The following is a 19,604-nucleotide window of genomic DNA, read 5'->3' on the forward strand; positions in this document are numbered from 1 at the left end:
CATGTTTTTACACTTTATTGAGCAATGGTAATAGCGATCGGCTCAGTTTCCAAGAGGTAACACGAAGCACACGACTTACCATAGCTCCATACGTCACTCTGGTGGGTGTACGTTCTGTTCAGGATAGATTCAAGAGCCATCCATTTTATTGGTACCTATGGAGAACAGATCAGTAAATACTGCAGTGATTCCCAACATGCCTTAAATCTGAAAAGCTCCAGTAAGTCCTGTCAGTACGTCCGGACAATAAGCTTGAATGGATTGCTATTTCCCACAATCTTCCTGTAAATATATACCGTACTATCCTCCTAAGCGCTTGCAGATATTTTTCCTGGCACAATTTATGTCTGTTTTTAAAAAGGTGTTTTGTTGTCGTTTATAGTCTATAGATACAAGTAAATAAAAAGTACTGCACATCTTCTGGGAGGACATTAAATGTTTCTCTTGGACATAGAAACACTGATGAGAAAAGGGACTTATTTTGATTTGTCATTTCTCTAAGAACTCGATTCACTCGTTTCGTTCAGATATACAAGAGAAGAACTACAAATGCAAAGATAAAATATTTTTTGCATAATGAAACAAATTCATTCTTCGATTAGAAGGCATCAGGTTAACAAACGCCCAGTTTATAAATTGAATGTTCACATTACGGGTGTATTTACAAGCACCGACATGGAGATGAAATGCAAAGTTGATTTAAGGAGTTTTGTAGACATTAATGAGAGACACTCCTTAGCAAACCAACCTTTCCACCTTAGCAAACCAACCTTTCCACCATCGGCGTGGTACTCCTTCTCATCTGCATTTAGGAGTTTGGCCAGACCAAAGTCTGTGATCTTGACATGTTGGGGAATCTTGACCAGGACATTTCTGGCTGCCAAGTCACGGTGTACCAAGTGGCGCTCCTCCAGGTAGTTCATGCCCTTTTGTCAAGCAAACGATGAAGTGCAAGTTATTACAAAAGTGTCTTACAACTGACATGGATGCAAAAACACAGAAGAATTGCTTGATCACACAATGAAATGCCTAATTGTGGTCGACAATTGTTATCTTCACCCGATGAGTCAAATCATTTGACACTCACAAGCATGTAATGTTTACTGTGTCCGACACATCAAAAATCAAAAACGTACAAAACCAAAAAATACAAATACAGAGAATTCAGAAATTTTCAATCAAAATATTTATTTCACAAAGCAGACAAACAGATATTTGCTTGCTGCTTCGTGCAGCGCTACCCACTGTAGCACAGCATTCATTGTGACATCGCTTTTTGAGCCTTCGCTGTCGGCTGTACATTGACTGTATAATCAGGCATTGTAAAATGTTGTAGTAGTTGCAATACATATATATATATATACATATATGTATTGACCCTTTAATATCCATCTGTTTTTATGTTATTGAGTTTTGGTTTCTAGACATTCTAGAGGTTGACTTCGGAGAAGGTTGGTTTGCTGTTTGACAATATTTCTTAACGGCTAAAAGTTGCATGCGCTGCTCTTTCTAACAACTTGACTTGCTCTGCAGAAGCACTCAATTGGATTGCTGCTATCTCATACCCCGCTTCTCTAAACAAAACAAAAAAACAGGCATGGGATGATCATTATTGTTACCGCAAGCAAACATCAGCAACATATTAAATATCTTTATTGGCTCACATCTAATGTAGGTGTGTCGAACAGCCCTGCAAAGGTTGTACCTATGGAACAATACCTGATGTGTAACCTGATGACTTTCAAACGGCGTCTCTCTCTTACCTTGGCTATCTGCACACACCAGTTGAGCAGGCACTGGGAACCGATGTTGTCCTTGTTCTCTTTGACATAGTCCAGCAGGCAGCCATAAGGCATCAGCTGGGTGATGAGCTGCACTGTGGATGTCAGGCAGATGCCAAGCAGGCGGCACACGTGGGGGTGTTCCACACTGGCCATTACATAAGCCTCCTGTGGTGCACATGTAGGCACAAGAAAAAGATGTGTTGTTATTCAGGTGAACATGATATGAAGGCAATTGTGTGACACAAAGAACAAAACAAGCCCATTGTTCACATGGAAAGACGTCACCGTCCTTTCTTTCCGTCTTCCACTGAATCAATATTAGTAAATCGTGCACAATGAATAAGAAAGGCCTTAGTGTGGACAACCTGCACTGAGAGGTAGGTTCTTAAGCAGCAGAGCCAAGTTGATCTTATGTGTCTCAGCAGAGAGCAGAAACTCTCATGGGTATAAGGGGTTAAGCAGCGCTGGCCAGCACTACAACAGGCCGCCCACAAGCAGGTTCAGAAGACTCCAGAAGTAACAGAGGCTTCTGGCAACATCACATCGAAAGTTGCACATTCAACAGTTTGCATGGTGCATTTTAAACTGGCTGCTTCCACAGAGCAGCTCCAGGACTGCAATCCTTTCCTCAACATCTCAGTCTTGGGTTACACCTGCCACAACCTGTCCTCCAATGAATTAGTTCCATTTCCTACAGCCATGTAAGAGAGAGGGGGGGGGGGGTCACTGTGTAGAAACCTGGCACAAGCCAAGAAAGTGAACACGTGTTCATTAGATTCTCATAACGCTAGTATAGAATACAGGATACATAATGGTGTGATTGACACCTGGGAAATAATATCTGTCAAAACACTGCGATACATCTGAGCCTGTTATCTAAGCCACAATATTTTGATAGTACAAACAATTATTACTGTCATATTTTTGGTAAAATGTAACATATGAATCTGTAAACCTACATCCAAGACCTCTTTGTTTGCTTTTGGTGATGTGGCTTCTCTTAGAACCTTGATGGCCACCGGGATCTTCACGTCCTCGCCCTCTGGAACCCACAGGCCCTGCATGCACACAGGTTTGTTATGTTACATGAACAATGACACCAGGTTCAAATGAATATACGCACAGTTACAGCTAGCTAACATATGCTGCACAGTTACACATATATGAACCTGCATTTTATAAATTGTATGAGTGTAATCCTACACCAGTTTATTTTCTATACTTGTGAGGACTATTATTGCTCCATAAACCCAGATTATTCAGGAAATCGTTAATCAAATGTAATCAGCTATTGTGCTTCAATACAATTTTTGAGGTAGCATATAAATACTTATGACTAATTAAATGATCCTCCACCGGCTTGAATTATAATAATCAAATATTATAATTACCGGTCGTCTCTGTTAAGGGAAATTGCAATGCAAAATTAGCACTTTTATTTTTGATATCTTAAGTATATTTCACTGCTAATATTTTTTTTCAGGGTAAAATATAAATGCATAACTTTTGCAGTAATAAGTATTTTTATTATGGTTGCAGCTTGTTTTTTTCTATGAACATCCATACTTTCAGCACTGATGAAACAAAACATTACCCTGAACGGCTTGCAATGTCTTTCTCCCACTAAAACTGAAGCTCCATTTTAGCCCTTTGAGAAATGTACATACTTCACAAAAATGTCCTATCTCTCAAGGTCTAAAACTTAAACTGGTATTCACAAGGATAGAAAAGAGTGGTGCACGTACACTTGTATTAGTTCTCACAACAATGTGTTGACTTCCATTCTCTCTCCGGGGATTTAGTCTAACCTTAACCAAAAAACGCATTCTCAAAATAGATAATGGACTGTGGAGCTGGCCCACAATGTTACAGTGGAAACAGCATCAGTAAGCTGTTTACACAGACACATACACACAGGAATGTGCCGTTTAAGTGAAGAATGCACAACAAATTTAGATGAGCAAAAACACGGGCGAGTGGTTGCTATGCAGGCTTGGCACATTTAGTACTCCTGAGCATTGCCTTTAAAAGGCTCAGGTATTCGGAGGGACAAGCAGAAGCTTCTTTTGTACCTTGTAAACTGTGCCAAAAGCTCCCGATCCCAGCACTTTGATTTTTTTAAATTCAGGCTCCTTCAGGATCCGCAGCAGAGCCTGGTTCGGTGCCTCACCACTTGGAGTCAAAGGTTCAACCAACTGGAAAGGAAGGATCGCATCATGTTTGCAACTCATCCCTGATGTTTCGATGCCTCCCTGCAAAAAGCAGCGACTTCAGCTCCCTCGTCTCACCTCTCGTTCTTGGAGAAGCCTACGCGTGGTTCTCTTCCTTTTGATGTGACGTCGGCGTAGCAACACAAAGACAGACAGACCAGCGACGACAACAGCCAGCAGGCCACCGACTACGCCGGCCGCAATGATGGACAGACCAGAGGAGCTGAAAGTGATTTCAAAGAGCTCATCGTTACAGTAAACACGGAATGATGAGATCAGTGCTGAGCAGTGGCTACTTCAGCATCAATGATCAGCGTTATATTTATTTACCCTTTGTTCTGGCAACCGTCAAGACCAGGCGCATTGCACCTGTTAAAAAATAAATAAAAATAATAATTAATGTAAAAAATTGTGGTGTGTGCTTTAACATAATGCCAAATTGCCTTACTGTAATACAGTTTAATCAAAGCTCTAACTTCTTTATAAAGTTCTGTAACTGTGTATTTTAGTGTTTTATACAAATCTATGAAAAGTACATTGTGCTCCTTGAAAAGAGCTCTAGAAATGTCAATATTTAATCCATTGTGTGCATAAAAAAAGAAAACAATCATTGCGTCACCCTTTTTTTCCAGCTAACCTCCATTTCCAATCCGTGACAGAAGAACGACAGTTCTGGATTACACTCCCACATTAACATTTCAACAGGAAAACAGGAAAAATACGGGGCCACTTCTCAGGTTGGCTGAACAATAGCTTTACCCTTGAGTGCAGTTTTTATGGCATAGCTGGCACACTTTCATCTCGTCCACATATTTCCACACCAGCGCGTCATCCTCCCCGGGCACGCCTTGTGGACACCGATACACACAGAACAATCCATCCTGGAAGTTGGCACACTTTGTGCAGTTTCCCGAACCCTGGAAGTGAAGAGCAATAAATATAATGTAAACAGACCTGTCTCATAAAAATCATTTCTCAAAGGATGCTGCACCCATCTTCCTCGTAAAAATGCAAATGCTAAGCAAATAAATCCCACCCAGACATTTTGTGCTTTATTGTGTCTTACAATCAAATCCACTGTTCCAATTTGACATTTTCTCATAAATGTTTGATCCCATTTTCAATAATGATATCTAACCTTTCCAAGAGTTGCTGTCAACAGTTTCAAAAATAGGCTTGAACATGAACTGGATGAGATGAGAATTTGACTATACAAAAGTAGGCGGTGCTCTGGCTAGATCACACAGCCACACCCAATATCCAAAACAACAACACAACTTGTGGCTGCATTTGTTAAGGTTGCCGTTGATGGAGAAATTGGTAGAGCTAAAGGATACATTTGTGGTGCACGTTCTTAGTGCGCAAACGACATTCATTTAACCAATAACGCTTGCAAGGCGATACTGAATCAGCTCAAGTATTGGGAGTTTGGATTTTTTCCATAATAGTCGTGGCACATACTGGTGCATTGCAGGTTGCAGTCCCATTCACGCGCCGGCACTCTGGATGACACCCCATGCAGGTTGTATTCACGTTGGCCTCCCGTGGCTCTCTGCAGCAAACAATAAGAATGTTGACAGACTTATCAGCGAGTTTAAAGTCAAATTCTTGATCCTTGTTTTGAGGGCACAAGTTAAATTGTAAGCATGCAGTGGTTCAATGTTTGACAGAGATCTGTGAAGATAAATGATGCACACGGAGTGCACGTGCCATTTCAGCTGCAATGTTTGTCTTATTTCTACTGGAGGTTTAACTTCAAAATACTTTGGACCATACTCAGTCTTCGGTTTGCTAACCCTAACCCAAACTTGTCTAATGTCACAGTCTGGATAGGTTTGTGGTATGAAAACAGATTTTACTGATGTTAACAGTGCAGCACACTGATCTGATGTTCGTTTTGTTTGTATAAAGTGAGGAGCACTGCATTTTAGAACTTAAAAAGGCAACAGGACCCAGATTCCTCCCTTACCCCTCCAGGATGTTGCAGGAGTCAACGCAGCTCCCATCTCGGCTGTAATCTCGGCAGGCCAAACACATGTGTGGGCCAGGACCCCAGCAGCCGTCTGTGCTGCACTTCCTGTCACAAGTGTTGTTCCTCAGAACTAAACACAAACACAAAATGTAAAAAAAAATATATATATTCTCAAGCATTGTGGACTTAGGCTTCATTAATTAATGCTGGTTGTGCATGTAAGAATCAGTAGCTGCAAACCAAACAAGGAAGAACGTTTGAGAAATAAATGTACCTACCACACAAGGCTGGAGCAGCACTTTCCTCTATGGAGACACTTTGGCTCTCTGATTTAAAGAGTCTCTTCCAGTGGCTTTTGTTCGTGTAGCAAAGGTTATGGTTCTTAAAGATAATCACGTCCCCATCGCTGATTTCTTTGAGGGATCGGAGGCCTAGGGAGGTGATATCAAGATTAGCCACAACCACACTTCTGCTACCCCTGCAAAAAAAAAAAAAGGAGAGATGTTATGAGAGCCATGAATAATGCTTAAATGTTGAAAAATAAATAAATATCGTGTTATTGAATGGATGAAAATCTACTGGGGGGGTCTTTAAAAAGGGACATACCGCTTATTACGTCCTCGAACGATCTCCAAGTTCTCAAACGGACTGAGTGAGCTCATGCTCTCTGGCCATGTTTGAATCCATAAATATCCTAAAGCAACAACGGATTGTTAATTCCAATCTCCTCACTTAGTGCATAGGACATCGCTCCAGCTTTCCACAGTCTTACCAGTAATTTCTTTTACAGTCTTAAACACATCGAGCTGGGCAGGCTGCATCTTTGGTGTTTTGGTATATGAATCCCTACAAACAACAAGAGCACGCGTGTTGTCCACCGCGCTAGTTGACAAATATGATGGCCGTTAATGCAGTCGATGCTTTTGACTTACCCGTGAATAGAAGTGTGGATGATAGCAATGCTGCCTGTGATTTTTGTGCAGTTTCTAAAGGATTCAATGTTGATGGCATTGATAGACATTGTGTGGGTTAGGTTGCCTGTTCCGAGTCCACTACACACTGTAAGAAAAGTCGTTAGTATTAGCCAAGCTATGAGCTATATGTTGGTCAATGTGGCGATAATGCAGGGATTTTGTATGATACAATGAAGTCATCTCATCTCACTAAAAAAAAATCAATTAATTAATCCCCAAACTAATGCACATAAAAATCAAGCCTAAATATACACGATAAGAGCATCCAGAACAGCAAACGCAAGAAAAAAAAGCATCTGTGCAAGAGAACATTGCTGCTCATTGAGTGTGAGGCTAGCACACGCTAGTATGCGCTAGTGGTGAAGCTGACTTATGACAGCAATAAGCTTGATGACTTCTCCACACTTTAATTGCCGACCTTAGATTTGACCACTGAAAGCAAGCCAGGCTTTCGTCTTGGAGGACTCAGGAAGAGATTCCCCTCCTTACAGTTCTGTGCACTCGGATCATGTGCATGCACTTTGTTTCATGTGCATGGGTTTTTGAAACTGACTAAACTCCAAAGAATGAGCATATTTCCCCAAACGGTGAAAGCAAATAGTGGAATATATTGCTGTAAAAATGTGCAGTGCTGAAGTTGAAAATGAAGCGCGCTGGAATAAAAGCACTTACGTGGTCCAACCACCCTGTACTACGCTGCGTGAAGGTTATACAGAGACCTCTCATTGCTCCTACCTTTTGGGCACAGTCCATCACATTTGGCACACTTCCTGATTCCTCCCTCATCCACCTCGTACGTGTTACCGCTGCACGTCCGCACGCACGCGCCATGATCAGTCACTACGTAGTTATCTGGAAATATTACAAAACACAAGCTGCATACTTCACGTTTGCACGGAATTTAACGGTTAACAGTCTACAATTCAAAAAGAATTAAAAAGAAAACCAAACATACATGAACTCAAAATGCGCTTTTGTTCTTTTATTACTTGAATTAATTCTTCCACCGGTATGTCTACAGGTGCATTATGATTCCGCTGGTCAGAAGGTGCAAAATGAGTAACACTAGGACGGACCTGTGGAAGTTAATCTGAGACAGAATGGTGTTCCATTAACACGCCTTGGAACTCAATAACTCTCTTTTCGTGGTTGCATTAAATGAAACTGTAACCACTGAATGCCTAACAAACGTGGAGAACAACGTCGGCACTTGTTCAACACGCCGCTACTCAAATTTCATGCAGCCCAAAAAGCTGCATGAAATGTTTCACAGGGCCGACGGGGAAGTCTGCATATTTTTCAAAGCAACAGCCATAACAGCGCATGCTTTTATGTGAAGTAAAATATATCAGTGCTTAGAATTTAAAAAAAACGAAAAAACGAGCCATTGATTCTCTGTTTGCAGACAAGCTTACGTGGACAGTTCTTGACACAGGTGGCCCCAAAGTTGTACTTTCCATGCGGGTTGGGTACGAGCTGGTGCAAGTTGGGGTCATATCGCATGAGGCCTGGGCAGGAGTCCTTACACACCCCATCATCCTGAAAGTCCCGACAGGCCTGCAGCACAAACAAATGCTATCTCGTACACTGGGACCATAACAGAGCCCCTCACTAATGATAATACGACATTCCTCGAGCACAGCCTTGGCTTAATCCTCAGCGCTGCACATGCAGAGAGGGAGAACACACGCTGACACTCCCGGCACGGCGGGATGAACGATTTCATCGAGATGGTGCTGAAACCAATAGCTACAGCCAGAATCATAAAAGCACATGCTGCTGACTGGAGGTGTTTTTGCTATTGGAGGCCTCTCATGCACATTCGAGTATGAAACGTTCAGCGCGTTTGGTGGTTCAAGCGCTTCTCCCTGCTCCTTGACAATGCCATTACTCCTCTACCTCACCTGAAGGTCATTCTCTTACCAGACAGTCAGTAGGCCGCGGTCCTGTGCAACCCGCTGCACAATGCTCATTACAGCAGTCACTCGGAGAGGGTCCTTTGCATCTCTTAGAGCACTGCTGTGCACAGTTCAGCTTTGTTACTGAAAATCAGATCAGGACAGATTCAGTATCAGTAGTGTCGTCCTTTTTATGCGTATTATATATGAATTAAAACCAGATTACAGCTAAATCAAGACAACCAGCAGTAACAAGAGCACTTCAGATGTATGTCCTGCCATCAGCGACTTTACATCATACACAGATTATATCAACTAATTAGATCTGCCAGCTCAACCTCTTTCCAGGGCAACGAATTTTGAGTTGTATTTAATTTTGCCACGATAACCTTAAATGACAACTCACGGGTCTGGCAGTTTTGGGGACCAGGTGCCCAACATGAACCATTGAAGCAACTCGAGTCACATTTTTGACCTGTAAAAGCAGAAAATAAATAAAACTGGATAAAAAAGTTGCTGTGTATTCGTGAAATCGTTCAAAGTAAAAATGAACTTTGCAGGTTTGGCATTCTGCCGTGACAAATATGACTCACAACGTGGATTGTTGCTGGCCATTGAGAGCTCCATGATGGGTTTGCTGTCAGGGTTGACAATATCATACCACTGTATTGTTTCCACATTGCACAACTTATGTAGCCCGAAATTGACACCTCCTTTAAGAATTTCTGCAAAATACGTATGAATTTGATTTGATTAATTTTACAGCACTTTTACACTGTGTGGTTAAATGTGGGATATACTTCAATTAAAATATCTTATTTGTTGGGGCGTAAAAAGTCCAGAAGTAACTCTTGATTTGTTCACTACAAATATACTGTAGGTGCAATGAATGGATGAATGAACGAATGGGGGGACTGACCTGTGAGGCTGTTAAGAAGAAGCTCCCTGGTGCCCTGTCCTGTATCTTTGTCAAGATTGACAATGACAGTTAGGGCAAACTTTCTCTCATAGAGTGTGTGACCTCGTATGATGCGCAGGTTCTCCAGAGGAATCCTGGATGCAGCGTTGAGAGCGATCAGGACGTAGCCGCCCACTTCTTCAATGGACTGTGGAAGCAAAAGAAATTGGAAAACTTTGTTGTAAGGGCTTCTTCTAGATCATCCTAAATGAAAGACATTTCCAGCATCCACGATAAGGGATAACATACAACATAATTTGAAAGGTCAGTTAATGTATAAATTACAATCCCTGTGTAGTTAATTAATGCATGATGTTGCACTTACTCTTGAGCTTTTGCTCAAAATCATGATTAGCGAGTGCGACAAGTTGCTGATATGTAACAAGTCTTGAGTAAATGAAACATCATTATTTACTGCCTTATCTTTGTACTGGAGCGTCCGTTGATATGTTAGTATGTATCTTGGATGATTAATACCAGGATGCAAAAAAAAAAAAGAAAAAAAAGAAATCACTTACATTAGGAGGCCTTTCTGCAGTAAGCAACTGAAAATCAGGTGCATTTTTTTATATTTCTCTCAAACGAATAATGTCAGAAAGAATGTAGAATATAAAAGTGATGGGAACAAAAACAGGATTTTGAGGTGAAGAGACATTCCACTACTCAGTAGTGAATGCAGCCTGAGAAATGCTGCTGAAATCTGTTGGCTGCATGTTTTTCTGCATTTATGTGTATGAGTGTGTGTCATCTACATCTGGCTATAAGCAAAGCTGCAACCGGTGCACGATGAACACACTGAATCATCCAACATTACACACGCGCCAGTCAATATCTGTATTGAAGACATAAGAACATTAACAAGCCTGAGATAAAACGGGACAACTCAGTGACTGACTAACTGGTGGGAGGCAGGGTACACACTAGACAAGTCTCCAGTCACAAGTCTGCTATCTTTACCCTGAGGAAGGACAGGTCACGGTGCTCCTCCATGTACGTGATCTCCAGGTTCTCCAGGACGACGGTGCAGTTGCTGTAGGTCTTCACCATGCTTCGATAGTGGTCGTCTTTGGAGCCCAGCAGGTTGAGTCGATTGGTGATGCCTTGGCATACTGCAGTGAAAAAGAGGCAATATGCAAAGTCTGTCAGAATTTTACATGAAACACAAGATGCAGTATTTAGCTTGCATCTTGTGTTTCATGTAAAATATACCCACGGTCTATACTGTCAGGTCTCGAAAAAGTCACTCCTTGTCTAACGAACTGGCTGAATCTATGATCTTTTGTATGTGTCAGTGTGCGTAAATTTAATCTGATCCAAAAATACACTGTCTGGGCTACAATCTACAATCGGAATCAAATCCCAGTGACAAAGCGATTTCTGGCTCATGAGTCAAAGTGAACTTTTCTGCGTTGAAGGAAGCAAACGCCTGAATATTTCCACTGCGATGCAGACTAGTTAAGGCGACCGCTGCAACCAGCAGATACTGTTCTGTTGTGTCATCGTAGGGGAAAGATTTAGTTCAGCGTGTCACAGATTCCATGAGCTCTGCGAGGGCGATCTAGGGGAAACTTTAAGTTCTCTAAATCTCATAATTAATACCAGTCTCAGTATCTTGATTCTAGTCTAAACATATCTTATTTCAGAGCAAGTCCTTAACGTGACAAAATAACAACTGATGGTTTAAATTAAACGCTGATCCCTGCCATTTCTCACGTGTAAAGTTGCAATAACAGCATAACCATTTACAAAGAGATTCAAGAGCCTGTAATTATGGGCCGATAACGTATAGCCTATCTAGCATTGTGCAAGAGCGTTTGGCTAAGAGGGTTGTAACTGTGATAACGCCAGAAAACACAGCAGACGTCTTTTCGCAAAGGATTGTAGCTTTAAAGGAAGAGCGAGTCTTAAGAGCGTGGGTCATTTTCAGGCGTCCTGGGCAGACAGGCTCCAGCAGGTAAAGAAGACAGTATCAGCTGCGTTTAATAGTGACGCCCCTCCAACACAAACAAATACAGACACACACACACAAATGCAGGCATTCATACAGGCAAACTCCCCGCACATGCACATACTCAGGCTATAATTGTTTTTCTCTTTCAAGTCTTAATTTGTGGGCTAACAAACAATGGGATCAGAAGAAGGAAAGATTCTGTCTCCCGTTTATTGAATACTATGGTTTGTAATGTTTCTTGTCTACATTCCACAACGTGCCCGTTCTTGATGGCGCAGAAAGCCAAACGCATAAGCCCCTGGCTCCGAGACACACCTCGTGGCATTGCGCACAACAGATCATTTGATTCCACTGCCTAAATAAAAGGAGGGGGTATATAGTGGAACCTCGGTTGTCGTACATAATTCGTTCTGTTATGCAGTTCGATAACAGATTTCTTTGAAAACCGAAAATCTATTTCCCATTAGAAATAATGGAATGACCATTTACATGCCAACAGTTATATTAATATGCAACGTGTCTCGAAACAACAGGCAACACATAAAAGTGTAAATAATAAGTAAAACAAAAGCATAATAAAAGTACTTTTAACACAAGTATGCATCATTTTCAAACCGTTTTGTCTGCGGTCTGATGCATATGTGGATGGATGGAAGGTTATTCCTTTGAAAGGGAGTCCTCCTCCATAAAATGACTGGGTAACTGTCCTTCTGGGGTTTTTTTTCTTTCTCTCTAGCTCAGCTTTCTTCAGAAAAGTCGAAATCGTTGCTTTCTCTATACCGCACTGCTCAGCAAGATCCCAGGCATGAACGCCATGTTCGTATTTGGCAATTATTTCCTTATTTAGTTCAACAGCTGTTCTCACTACTTTCCTCTTTTCTTTTCCAGTAGTATTACTGCTGCCTTTCCTTCAGATCAATGGGCTAAAGAGAACAAAATGAAAAACCACGCACACAAAGCGAGAAATGAGCACGGCCTTTCGCCTTCGTTCGCCTCGGCTCAACTTCTGTGTTCCAACTCGGAAAATTAGTTTGACTTCCGACAATTGAAACTCCTTTTTTTGGTTCTAATACCGAGCTGATCGACTCCTGAGTCGTTCAATATCCGAGGTTCCATCTTTCAGCTCAGTCAAACTACTATTGGAAACAAAGCCTTTGTACTTTCTCCTTTTCATCTGAGCTTCTCATGCATGTTATTTTGAATTTGCACAAACCAAGGTTGTGGGTCCAATCAGTGAGAACAAACAGCTGTCTCCCACCCTCCCTATTCTTCCCCCCTCATTAGCTTGTCCTTTAGGGATCTTGCTAATTTGAACCCTGCAGTCTAGCAGCCTAACACCCAAGCAGGGGAGGCAGAAGCAAAAGCAAGCTGACCATTTTAATTAAAGGAGCCATGTGAGATGCAATTAGCCTCCTAATTATTACTCAGACTGAGAAACAAAAAGGTTGCCATGACTGTGCAGCCACGAATATTAATCAATCTGGTTTAGACACAGCGAATGACAGTTTGGTAGTCGGGATGCTGATAATGGTTAATTCGTTTATTGCTTTCGCATACGCAATAAGTAGATGCACTGTATACGTCACCGGTGCAAAGATTAGACTTTCTTCCTGTTTGGATGTTTTTTTCGGTTAACATTTATGATGAGCAATAAAGGCAGGTGAAAAATAGTTCAACAAACCTCTTGCACCAGAGGCGCAGACTCGTGAGCTGCACAAGAGCAAAAACAGAGACTGCTGATCGCTCAGGCAAGCTGCAGGACAGCCACTATAAACATTCTCCCCTGTGCAGTCGCTGATTGCATAACTGCACCGCAGGTGGTAAATGACCTGATATTCTATGGCCATAAACGAACTTCCTCATCAAGCTGCATTGCTTGAGAAACAAAGGTCGGGCTACACCTACTACACAGAAGTTATGACAGCACTATAGTTCTATATAAGCTTTTACTTCTTTATTACTTCATTTTATTCAGACTTTATACTCATAGAATGACTATTTTATAATAGTTAGATATATGTCATAAGTACAATGTACCCCTTGTTTGTAGAGACAGATAACACATTATCCAGATTGAAAATTGCAGGTGATTCATTTTTGACTAATGAAATATCCTAAAAAACTAAACACTGCTTATACGCGTTGGGTGGGTCACGCAACGACGTAACTGATAGAACAATAAAGAGTTCTCGGAGATCGCTTCACTTCCTCCAGCTGTATTGCCGTCACTAAATGTCCATGGAGGTAATTGAAGGAGTGGCAGATCTGGTATATCTCCAACCTCGATAGTGTGTGCATATGAGTGACTGTGTTTGTGTGCATGGGTGTGTGGACCAGTATGTACCGTATGTGAGTGTACAACACTGTGACAGGTAGGAAAACATTTCCTGGATTGCGCTACACTGAGCAGCAAGCAATGAGAACCACACAAAAGAGTTGATAAACCCAATCATTAGTCATCTAAGCTTGTTGAAATGTGCGGTCACATGTCGCTCTTTTCAGCTTTACTTGTGGACTTGTGTGTGACATTGAAAATATTTAGTTTCTTGAGGCTATGTGATCTGTGCAAAATTAATCACCAACGTTTACTGTACTGAAACTCCATTGTTAAGTGAGGACCACCTGTAGTGTGCATGTAAATTTTAAAAGAAGAGTTCAATATGTGTGTGTGTGGGGGGGGGGGGGGGGGACATTTCATTTCTTTTTAGCATAGACTTAAAAAAGAAAACTAATCTAAAGCTAATCAAACTGTTTTCTTGTAATAGATGACTGACACACACACACACAGACACACACATATATAATGCTTTTTCTTTAAAATAAAGAAAATGAGAACAAGTAAAATATTTGAAATAAAATTTATAATGAAATATGTCAAAACCAACCAAAGGAAAAGGGTTCAAGTTTACAATAGATTTACATTTTGATGTATTTAAAAAAAATAATTGGCTAGAACTCCATATTTTTCTGATCATCAGAGGAAGTACAGTACTAATAATAATAATAATACATTTTATTTAAAGGCGCCTTTCTCGGCACTCAAGGACACCGTACAAATACATACCAAAATAACATGTATAGAATAGGATAACAAAAAAAGGGATAACAAAAAAAACTTTCTAGGGACAGAGTAGAATTTGTCGAACTAAACTTCTGTAACTAATCTAATGGAATCCTTCTCTTCACTGAGCCATCTGCTACTGAAATCATAATAATGCTTTTTTACCTTCCTACAGACAACAGAAATGGCCCAGCCGCATTCTCTTCCTCTCATTCAGTACCTGCAATTCAATTACGCTGTGTCCAGAGTCTGATCATTTGATTATCTGGAAACTTAGACAAAATTAATGGAATGTAGCAAGGCTACTGACACAACTTGTTTATTTCTCTCTCAACAGTCAACAGCATTAGGCAAAGTATCTCATGTAACTGAATACGCAGTGTTTCTTCGCTGATAACAAAATCGATGCCGAGAGCCATTCGCTTATTTACAGTTAAATTATGGTAAACAACTTATATTCTAAAGATGAATTGTAAGTGTCAAGAAACTGTAATAAGACTTTTCCCAACTTCATTTTTAACTTGTGTCACTCTCTCAAAGGCTACTATCAGCGACTGGGGGGGGGGACTGTCCCTTAATTCTCTCCATGAATTCAGCTCACACTGAGATTCAAGAGGACATCACATTTAATGCAAAGCTCAATCTGGCAACAAAGTTAAAAACATGGCATTCTTTTGTGGCGTATACAATTTGAGTAAACATTTAAGAAATGCAATTAAAAAAAAAAGATCCTGACATCCTGCTTTCCGTAAAGAGGAAACACAATCTTCCCTTGCGTAGGAGATGCACAAATCCCTCAGAGAAAACAACTTGGGGCCCAAGAAAAGAAATAAAGGGGCAGAAAGGACTGGAGGATACCCCCCCCCCCCCCCCCCCCCACACACACACACAGATACATGCACACACTTTTCCTCCCTATCCCCTGCGAACTCAACAACTCAAGACCTTTTGGCATGTCAGGAAGTTGATCTTTGAAGCAGATGGCAGTCAATTGTTGTCTGAAATGGAGGAAGACGCACCATTCGTATGAAACAGAATGCAAACGTGAGCAAAAAGAAACAAAGGGGAAAAATTCAGGAGTGGTTTGTGGTTTAGCTATAAAATATATCCAGCCAGCTGTGAGGTCAAACTGTGGACATGGGCTGCACAACGTCACATTTGATGATGAATGAGCCTGACCTTTCCCTGAAGGCTGACAAAATAGGTAAAGCCTCTGCCAACGAAGCATCCCGTTAAATTACGTCCCATATCCTTGATTCAACTGTGGTAATTCTGCTCAGTCAGTGCTGTTTAGTGTGTTAAAAGCTAAGCAAAGTGAATAAATAAAGACCAAAAAGGAGAATGTTTACTCTCCGCTTTAAAAGAGAACTCTCTTACGGTCAGTGACACACTCCAGATACCTGTGGCTCGGCCCATCATGTCTGCTCTCCACCTTAGCACGAGGACAAATGAATCTAGGCTACTCAGGAACACAGAAAATGCAAGCTGTGATTTATTTCTAAGCCTTTAGATATTTTAGGAATGTCGTTTGTGCTCTCGATAGGAACAAAAATCGACAATAAAAAGGTACAGAAACGCTGTGTAGATAAAAAAAAAACAGTCACTGAATACGAATAACATGCATACTGTTCTTTCATCTTCTTGAAGACGAGACGACCGTAATCGTCTCGTCTTCAGCTGCTTATCTGAAGCTACGGGTCACGGGTTCTGCTGGATCCTATCCCAGCTGGCCACAGGCGAGAGACAGGGTCCACCCCAGATGAGACAGACACCGTTAGAACATTAAACACTCTGCACAGAAAAACTTCAGGCAGAATCTAACCTGAGAACTTCTTGTTGTGAGGCAACAGCGCTGCCCACTGCGCCATTACGCTGGCGTGATTGTACACCACCAGAGGTAAATCAGAAAATACATTTTTTGTATTTCATCAAAGCGATGCTTACATTTGGATAATTATATAAATTGATTTGCTGATTTACAAGAGGGGTTTCCATTGTGCCATTTGCTGTTTGAGCTACTGCTGTGAATAATCTACATATTGCACCTTTGTCTCAGTAGTCAATGATCTATTCATTCTGAGTAGTGATAGTCATGGCAAAAGAGATCAACCACAAAATAAAGAAAATGCTTTGGAAAAAGTCAGAAATTATTGTGCAAAAACTTGATTTATTGGAGTTAGTTAATCACTGTGATGGGAGCATGATGGCACAAATAATCAAGCAATATATGTCATCTGTCAGATAATTCACCCACATAGCCTGCTGCTGAGGCCATTAGTCCCAGCGCACAATCCCATTCCTGTTGCCCAGAATTCACATAACCTCCCTATCTCAATTGCAATAATGCATCCACCATTCAAATGGAAGGATCCAGCATTCAACCCTTTTAATGTCCACACATTCCTCCTATTGAAGCCCAATCTCGCCAAGACAACCCCCACCACCATCTCCTTTTCCTCTCCCTCTGCCCCTGTTAAAACCCTACTCCTCATCAATCCCACAGGAAGTGCAAGAGGAAGACTGGAGAAGGAGTGGGCGGTAAGCACACTGCTGCTCAATGACCCCCCCCCCCCCCGCCCATCTCTCCCCAACCCCCTCATCCACCATGCCAAACGCCCCTCCGCCGCCAACCGTCGCTGATCCATGCCTGGAAAAGAAGAGAAGAGGAAGACAGGCAGAGAGGAGAGAAAGCAAAACAACAACCGCAAGCAAAAAAACACACACACACATTTCACACATCATTCCAGCGGGAGCGAGCAGCTGTGACACGGGAATCCCCTGTTGGTTTAAGCAATCCCAGCGCAGGGCAGCAGGCCCAGGTTGAAGCACATCAACAGGCCGGACAGATAACTCTCACTCACTGACCTCCTCACTTCCTCTAAACAAAGGCGATAAACAACTTTTGACTCGGCTTTTCTGCTTAAGGGGTTTTGTATTTTTAGCCCAATTGCTGACAGGCTCATTTCTGTGTAGGCCTAAACCGCTGCATTGCCTTGCCTTGCCTGCCAATAACTCCGTTACCGCCTTAGTCATGTCTCTATACCAACTTTAAACTGTTGGAGTCTTTACAGAAAGTGAGAGAGAGAGAGAGAGAAAGAGAGAGCGGCCATAAAAGGCTTTTTCTCCCAAAGCCTTGGGGTTCGCATTAGTCAGCTTTACGCCGTTGCTCAGCCCTTACTCACCATTTCAACCCCTGCTTTCCGAATCAGCTTTAAAATCCACCGATGAGTTGTTTCCTCCTCATCCCGCGCTAGCTTCGAGAAAGGGGCCAGGGACAAATCGAGCTCGAGCATTTCGTTTGCCAAGGGAGCTTGAATAATTTGAACACTTGCTGCAAGGAAGCAATTCGTTCTATGTTTTTCTCTACTCGGAAAAAGCACGCCCGATTTAATTCGCACAGGAAAGCTCTGAAGAATTCAGAAGCGTCTTCCTGATGACACATCAAACCGATATGACTGAAATGCAACAGAGGCTATGCTGCCAAGTAAGTACTAGGGGGGGGGGCAAAGCACAAGGTTACAATCTTAAGGCAATTTTCAAAATAACTATATCTGCACTAAAATGGTGCAAACTGCAACAGAGAATTGTGCCAGTTTTTCACTAAACACTTCTCCGCCAAGCCCAGGGCTCAGATTTCCTCCATTGTTAACAGGCAGTGTGTTATCCTGTTCCTGACACACACCTACACACACACACACACACAAAAATCACATCAGACATGATTAACGAAACTCGAAAACAATGCAGTTGCTTGTTTAAGATGATTATGACAAAGGAGTGCGGTTGTTTCAAGAACACCCCCTCGGTGCAGAGACACAGAGGGGCTTTATGACCCAGCCGACCTGGTATCAGTCATCAAAGGCATCACGCTTGGCAGACTAGCCCCTTCTTACTATCAGCTACACCACTGAACACAAGAAGTATGGCTACATACCATTGTGTATGAAGCACAAAATGAAATGTGACCACTGCAGACACCGGATAATCGGTGCGGATCTTTCTGTTGAAGGGAAATGAGAGCAATCTGAGAGAAAACAAGAAAGAAAATAGAACCAATTACTATGCTTTTACTTTTTAATTACTTTCAAAGCATCATTTGCAAAAATGCTGATATTCAAAGTTCAAGAAGTTTAAGAAACTTAGAATTGGTCAATCCCATGATAAGGCCCTTTTCAAAGATCAAAACACAAATGATAAGTCCTTAAATATTGAATTAAGATGGAAATCCTGGAAACTGAACAAACTCTGTCTTTGGAGAAAAACAGTGTGAAATAACAGCAATCTCTAAGAGCTCTTACTATAAGAGAGAAGATTGTTTTGTCAGCGATAAACAGCTCAATGCATGCGATGACATTTCCACTTGTGACTCCTGGATCTCAGTTCAGATGCTTTTTAACTGTCCAGCAGGTGCCGAGCATTTACATCCGAGGATAAATCTTTGACAGTTTGGATAACTTTACTGACTGAAAGCTTAAAATCACATAAAAAGAATCCAAAATGCTGTAATGTCAGGCCAAATAAAAAGGAAAAGAAAATATATTTTGCTAAAAGTGCACCAAAAGGTAAATAATAAATATGAATAAAATGTATGTAGTTTCTATGTAATTTGACCCAGAAACCCAATTAGATTCTTCAGTAATTTAATCTCCCCGTGTGCCTGATCATTGAGATAATACCAGGATAAAAAGTAACAAGCAAATTCATATTAAAAATCTCAGACTGCCTCTAATCTGCTCAGGAAGAAATTGTTGTTGTAGTGGAAGCAGATCCTGAGCGCTAATCCTTCCTGCCTGGCA

General features: G+C 41.5%; 1 protein-coding gene across 1 annotated transcript in view; it reads right to left on the reverse strand.

Moving 5' to 3' along the window:
- The window catches only part of egfra (epidermal growth factor receptor a (erythroblastic leukemia viral (v-erb-b) oncogene homolog, avian)), a 33,079-nt gene that overhangs the window by 4,057 nt on the left and 9,418 nt on the right, over positions 1 to 19,604 (reverse strand). The window contains exons 2-22 of the mRNA XM_068748677.1: positions 10,754 to 10,905; positions 9,758 to 9,944; positions 9,432 to 9,563; positions 9,245 to 9,313; positions 8,864 to 8,982; positions 8,356 to 8,497; positions 7,676 to 7,792; positions 6,899 to 7,025; positions 6,739 to 6,812; positions 6,573 to 6,660; positions 6,245 to 6,444; positions 5,964 to 6,096; positions 5,456 to 5,546; positions 4,754 to 4,911; positions 4,325 to 4,363; positions 4,073 to 4,217; positions 3,857 to 3,979; positions 2,744 to 2,842; positions 1,764 to 1,949; positions 771 to 926; positions 80 to 155 (exon numbers count right to left, since the gene is read on the reverse strand). Of these exons, the coding sequence (XP_068604778.1) occupies positions 80 to 155; positions 771 to 926; positions 1,764 to 1,949; positions 2,744 to 2,842; positions 3,857 to 3,979; positions 4,073 to 4,217; positions 4,325 to 4,363; positions 4,754 to 4,911; positions 5,456 to 5,546; positions 5,964 to 6,096; positions 6,245 to 6,444; positions 6,573 to 6,660; positions 6,739 to 6,812; positions 6,899 to 7,025; positions 7,676 to 7,792; positions 8,356 to 8,497; positions 8,864 to 8,982; positions 9,245 to 9,313; positions 9,432 to 9,563; positions 9,758 to 9,944; positions 10,754 to 10,905 (2,613 nt within the window). The remainder of the gene's footprint in view (positions 1 to 79; positions 156 to 770; positions 927 to 1,763; positions 1,950 to 2,743; positions 2,843 to 3,856; positions 3,980 to 4,072; positions 4,218 to 4,324; positions 4,364 to 4,753; positions 4,912 to 5,455; positions 5,547 to 5,963; positions 6,097 to 6,244; positions 6,445 to 6,572; positions 6,661 to 6,738; positions 6,813 to 6,898; positions 7,026 to 7,675; positions 7,793 to 8,355; positions 8,498 to 8,863; positions 8,983 to 9,244; positions 9,314 to 9,431; positions 9,564 to 9,757; positions 9,945 to 10,753; positions 10,906 to 19,604) is intronic.

The sequence above is a fragment of the Brachionichthys hirsutus genome, chromosome 15 (assembly GCF_040956055.1).
Source record: "Brachionichthys hirsutus isolate HB-005 chromosome 15, CSIRO-AGI_Bhir_v1, whole genome shotgun sequence".
Lineage (NCBI taxonomy): Eukaryota > Metazoa > Chordata > Actinopteri > Lophiiformes > Brachionichthyidae > Brachionichthys > Brachionichthys hirsutus.